This window comes from Eleginops maclovinus, chromosome 8 (genome assembly GCF_036324505.1).
Source record: "Eleginops maclovinus isolate JMC-PN-2008 ecotype Puerto Natales chromosome 8, JC_Emac_rtc_rv5, whole genome shotgun sequence".
Taxonomy (NCBI): Eukaryota; Metazoa; Chordata; class Actinopteri; order Perciformes; family Eleginopidae; genus Eleginops; species Eleginops maclovinus.
In genome coordinates, this window is record NC_086356.1 from 9,175,680 (window position 1) to 9,182,129 (window position 6,450).

Below are 6,450 nucleotides of genomic sequence, written 5' to 3' on the forward strand. Positions count from 1 at the left end.
CACATTTCAACACACAGGCCTCTACTGTTTGGCTCCAGTTCTACTTTTTCTTGCCTGTTTTCTGGGGGGCCATATTATACGAAATATAAAACTATGAATTTCTAAATAACTTCTTTGGTAAAATGAAGTTCAGAGGAAAAGGAGAAGAGAGCATGTACTGGAAGCCTTAGTGTGTTTGTGGCCATTGTTGTCCCTAATGGGTGACATAAATTAGGATTAGAGATAATGAGTGGCTAACTAGATTTAGCAGCAAAAACAAATCACTGCTGCAGAGCCAGAAGCAGTAATTCTAACAATGGAAAATACAGCTTTCAGTTTTTTAGCCTTCTTCATTTCCGTTTGTCTCATTAAACAAAACATAAATTGCTTTCTGTATTCCTGCCGGTAAGAGATTTACCAATATAAACTGCTTGTTAATCAATAATGTCTTTCTCCATCCAGGCGAGAGCGCTCCAAGGTGCCCTACATTGTCCGGCAGTGTCTGGAGGAGATTGAGAGGAGGGGGATGGAGGAGGTGGGCATCTACCGAGTATCAGGAGTGGCCACTGACATTCAGGCCTTGAAGACCGCATTTGACACCAGTGAGTTTTTCCTTCATCTACAGACAGTGTATGCTTTGTTTAAATTATGAGGTAAAAATGTGTAATTTGTACTGTTGACACCAATCAATATGACCATATTTCTGGTCAAATCCAATGTTGTTGAGTGGAATTATTGAAAGATAAAGGACTTAAACAAAGCATTATATTCCTCCCATCTTCATATAAGTCAAATAAATTGGATCACAAAGATTATAATTTATTTTAATATGTACAATATTAACCATGCCAAACATATAGATTGTCTTTAAATCCCCTTTTGTGAAATGAATCCTGTAACGCCCCTGCATTTCTAGGAAATACCGCTGAAAATATGAGTAAATATTTATATTTCTGTTGATCAGGTGATCATTAGTCTAGCTGTGTGGCTAACTAGGAGCTAACATGTGGAAGTGGTTTCTCTAATGTGATAAGATTAACCAGATTTATTAACTTAAATCAGCATTTGTGTGGGAGCAAATCGTATCTGTCTCTTGCATGGATTGTGTGTATATTGGGATTTCAGAATGGGCGGATTGCAACTGCTGCTTGTTTTGAGGTGTTTTCCAATCTTATCGTCTCCCTTTTGGACCCTCCTTTCTTCATGTGGTTTCACATCTCTCCTGCAGATCATAAAGACGTGTCAGTGATGATGAGTGAGATGGATGTAAACGCCATCGCTGGGACCTTGAAGCTGTACTTCAGAGAGTTGCCAGAGCCGCTCTTCACTGATGATCTCTACCCTAACTTTGCAGGCGGCATCAGTAAGTCTCAGGGATATTGACATTCTCTAACATATGTAATTATTGGTAGTTGCAAATTGATTGGCAGGATGTAAAGAAATAAAAATCCCTTTCTTTCTGTGCAGCCCTGTCTGATAGTGTTGCCAAAGAGAGCTGCATGTTGAACTTACTGCTGTCACTGCCGGAACCCAACCTGGTCACATTCCTTTTCCTGTTGGATCACATGAAGAGGTGAGGAAACACACACATCCTTTATAATGATGTAGACAGGAAAGCTAACATATGCAGAGAAAAACAACAAGCCACACAGGTCGTGCATTCAACTGCGATCACTGACTCAAGTGTACATCAGAATAATGTATTTGTCCCCTGGTGGAAATCAGGTTTTTTGACAGTTGCAAAAATACAAATAAAATAAAATATGAATCTAAACACAAGTTCATTTGAAATTGGGCAATAAGAGGAGAAAAAAATGTGTATTAACATAAGACGTTAGGTAAAAAAGTGCAAATTGTACTACAATATATAACAAAATATGTAAAACAATATATACAATAGTGAAGAAGTATTCATAAATATTCAGATATAATGATGCACATATATAAAACCTTGTGACTTTTAATTCTCTGATGTTTACATACTAGCACATCACATGCATGGTCTCTTGTCATCTCTCTGTGCCACTAACAGACTTCATTCCTCTTTTCTCCAGGGTGGCAGATAAGGAAAGCATCAACAAGATGTCTCTCCACAACCTGGCGACAGTTTTCGGGCCGACTTTGCTGAGGCCTTCCGAGAAGGACAGCAAGATCCCCGCGAACCCCACCCAGCCCATCAGCATGGGAGACAGCTGGTCCCTGGAAGTCATGGCCCAGGTTGGTCTTGTACTGGCATTTCATCTTCAATCTATTGGCTTCTAACTAAAAGCTCATCCAACCATAACCTTATTTGTCTCTCTTCTGTTTTTTATTGCCTCGCAGGTCCAGGTGTTGCTGTACTTCCTCCAACTGGAGACGATCCCCACCCCGGACAGTAAAAGACAGAGCATCCTCTTCTCCACTGAAGTATAGAGCTAATATTGACTCTTCCGCCCTGACACTTTGACCATGGAGGAGTGAAATGAGATGGACCGTGGCTCAAAGTGAGCCTATAGTAGGATGTTTTTGAATTGACTGACCAGACTCTTGCAGATGGAAAAGATTGTCTCTGGTGATTGCCTGCCCTCCTCAAACACAAGAGGGCGCCATTGGACCTCCAAAGCTCTGAGGATGCAAGGGCCTTGGTGTTGATATCTCTCATTACATGATATTTAGTAAGATTCCTTCATTGAATACATTCACCATCTACATTTCTCCACCATGCTCTTGTTGGTCTTAACAGCTTTAATGCAACTGTGGTTCAAAAATCAAGAACAAAACACCTCTTTCGTGATCCTTGAATTAGTTTGCCATCAAATCTGAATTTCCATGTTAGTGCGTGTTGCGCATTGTTCTCTATCTGTGTTTATTTTGGACAATCATCTACTCAAGACTTTTGCATTATCCATCTCAAACATTGCTTCATGTCCTGATGAGGTAAATCTTAACTGTGTTTTATATAATCTCAGCCCATTGTTTCTGAGAAGACAAGAGGACACATTTGTGAGAGATATAAATGAACATCGGCAGGATACTGGCTTTTGTTCTTTGGGTGAGGAGGCCAACTCTATGTTTTAGTGTTTACAACGTAAACAAATCCTGATGGGAGTCAGAGACAAACGCTACAGCTTGAAGAAGAACAAAAAAAAAAGGAACCCGATGATTAGTAATACACTGCAATCTGACTGCCTGCGGTTTTCAAGGCCATAAAAGCAAATGTCCTCTATTTGTGTGGTTTGTGTCTCAAGGTAGTCTTCAGCTTGAATACCGAGGAAGCAATATATTTTCTAACATAGGAATTGTCTGTGTTCATATCATTGCGGATGAAAAGTCCTTCCTACTGTAACATAGGACATCTTGCCAAAAGTCATATGTTTCATTGTTTGACGAAAAAATATGAGGCGGTTGTATTTACAGATACAGTGTGTACATAATCTTAAATATTTTAGTTCTTTCTTTTTGTTTAACAGTATAATCATTGATGCTATTATTGTAATTTATTTTGGGATGGGGGGGGGGGTTGGTTTGTTTTTCCATGTGAGCTCTTTTTCTGTTTTGATTCTGAAAGTGGTAGGTCTTAGCCTTGACTTTAAGTCTTGCCTTGTTCTTATAGAAACTACTCAGCTGTTCTGTCCAGCCTCTTGATTATTCATTTAGATATTATTATTGAAGGTAACAAACACATTGTAGTTACATACTGTATGCTGCTGTGGAAAAGGCACAAGCTCTTTAACTGCTGGGTGTTCCTCTGCAAGAAATGTCTCACATCCAGAGACCGTCGCCTGTCTAGTGTAGACAATATGCAATGTCATAATAGAGCACACACACTCCCACATATATGACATTGTCTCATTTTGTACCATTTAATCATTGGCTGCAGATGTGCACTCACGCAATGTTAGAACTACTGTATTACAATTTAAGTGACCTGAGCACTCTGCATTTATGTCCAATGAAGAGCATATCTGTTGGTTTTTATGAAGGAATATTACTTTGTTTCATCTTCTCCTGAACAGTGAAATGTCCTTATAATTCTTTGTCCCTTTTTAAATGTTCTTCATACGGTTAATGATGGAGGTGTCCAACACAATGGCCATTTTAAAAGAAAGCTCTTAAGATGTTTTTTTTTATTCTAAAAAGTACATATTTCTCATTTTAAGTTCAGTTTCCTAGATTTAACATGCAGGCATGTTTTATTGTTTTTCAAATGTTTATGTTATTGCTGTCTTTTTCACAGTTGTGTCATCATGTGGGATGTTTGTAACTCGTGAGTATCTGGTTTACATTATCGCAGCATATCCTTCTCATGCCAAGGGTAAATATCACAGTTGTTTCCCTACATCTTAGATATAAAACCAATTGACCAGTTAAGTGGGTCTGATAAGGGCTTGTGTGCTTGTGTCCATGTTTAAGATGACGTAGGGGAGTCAATGTTATTAATAACACATTTTAAGTTGTTAACATAAATGTCTTGGACTTTTTAAGGCAAGAGAATTCATAGTTAGATGCATATCAACTCTCTAAACTTAATGATAAAATACACAAAACCATCATTACATCAGCCCAAATTATCTTGAGCTTTTATTCTTAAAGTCTTCATGCCTTCTGTCCCACTTTTGATGTACTTCCACAAGTTTTGGCCTACTGTAGCATGCCCACATATTTTCATCATCTATAAGTAAGGATGTGAGACACCGGATGAATCCACCACTCATTCATTCGTCTGCCACCCTTTAAAACAAGTCCCAATTGCCTACACTACTCTACCCTATCGTGCCTCGACACTTTTTTTTTTTTTTGTTAAGCGCCTGTGGTACTCTGAAACATTGTTCAGTCTCCTGTTGCCTTTGCTGAGGACAGCCACACACCTTCCATCTCTTAAAGACTAAGACAGGACCTTAACCTTAAGCACGGTCTTAGCTCATACTGTACATGCTCTACTGTCACCGTCATCGTTCTGTGATGCTGTAATTTAAAAAGTCAGTCTTAAAACATTTTTGTCCTTGTTTTGGCTCTTAAACTTTCAGCTCCTTTTATTCTAATTTATTTATGTTTTGTCCCTGTTTGGTATAAGAAGGTCTCTTAATTCTATTTATTTATGATATAATATCATCTGAAGCTATATTAATGTGTATGGTGTACTTTCTTTGGGAAAACGTATGTCTTATTTTACAGTTTGTTTGTTGCTATTTTGTCCCAGAATCACAACCCCTCCAAACACCTACAAAAGCCCATTTATCATCTCTGTAGTTTGATGTGTTGTACAACTTGTTGTACAGACTGGCCACTGTGAGTGTTTAGCTATCTGAGTGAGTAACTGAATAGCAGATGCAGGTTCTTGTCAATCGAAAAGGGTAGATTTTGTGAGTTCACACAATTTAAACTTCTCTCATTTTCCACGAAGTTGTATAATATGTATTATACTAGAGAGTACATTATCTGGTTTCTGTTCTTATTTATTGTGGCGTCCCCTGACGTGATCGTCAAGGGTTGAGCCGGTACGCCTCCAGTCTTTTTCAAAAGACAAGCTGTCAGTGTATGGTAGAGGAGATAAGAGTGTTATATTGCTCTAAAATCTGCATTGTTTTTGGTCTGTTGATTGTCAGTGTAACTGCATGTACCCTCCATAACCTCAGTCCCTCTGTACATGAACAAGTAAATACAACAAAAAAGGTTTAATTTATCTGTGGAATAGCCTGAAGATGTGGAACATATTGCTCTATATGAAAGTTCTCCTGCATTTATTTTACATGGTAATTATCACATTCCCATAATACTGTCAAATGACCCTCTGCTGCCATTTCTACGACACCAGACTTACATTAAGTTAGACTACCTGACTCTTTGGAAATATACCAGTTTTTGTTTTATTTGGCACACAATATTAAGCTGAGAATGAGACTTGCTGACAAACCACAAATACTTTTTCTTGTTCAATATTCAGTGTTCTGCTTGTAGAACTGTAAAAAGGAATACTGTGTTCTGAGGGCAAACATGTTTGGAAGGCATTTGCAGCCTATGTTTGTACACAAAAATGTTAAATAAAATCTCCTTGTATCTACATTGAATGATTTTCTGGTTTCCTTTTTATAAACTTCAGAATAATTCCCCAGCTTGGTCGCTTTTCAGGGGGAAGTGATTGCACTAAACAACATGAGAACGATTATGACATGGTAGACAAAAACAGCAGTAAAAGAATAAAATGTTAACAGGTTTGTGTAATTCTCCCTGATGTTACCATTAGCCATGTGTATCAGCAAGAAACCTATTCTGGGTTTTGAAATCCCCATTAAAAAATATGCGCTTGCCATTGGAGAGTCTCATTTAGAAGTGAATCATGGATCTGACCGATGAGAAGGAAAACTAGTTGTAATAACAATGCAATTCTAAAAAAATGGGTTATATAAATAAATAAGAATTTGAAGAGTTGACTGTGCCATTTGAAATGTGATTTAAATTAGACTGATAGTGTTAATGGCAAAGATATTTCAG

General features: G+C 38.0%; 1 protein-coding gene across 1 annotated transcript in view; it reads left to right on the forward strand.

Moving 5' to 3' along the window:
* The window catches only part of bcr (BCR activator of RhoGEF and GTPase), a 77,274-nt gene extending 71,248 nt beyond the window's left edge, over positions 1-6,026 (forward strand). Inside the window, exons 19-23 of the mRNA XM_063889926.1 lie at positions 442-581; positions 1,208-1,342; positions 1,447-1,552; positions 2,034-2,196; positions 2,302-6,026. Coding sequence (XP_063745996.1) covers positions 442-581; positions 1,208-1,342; positions 1,447-1,552; positions 2,034-2,196; positions 2,302-2,391 — 634 coding nt within the window. The 3' untranslated portion in view covers positions 2,392-6,026. The remainder of the gene's footprint in view (positions 1-441; positions 582-1,207; positions 1,343-1,446; positions 1,553-2,033; positions 2,197-2,301) is intronic.
* The last annotated feature ends 424 nt before the right edge of the window (positions 6,027-6,450 follow it).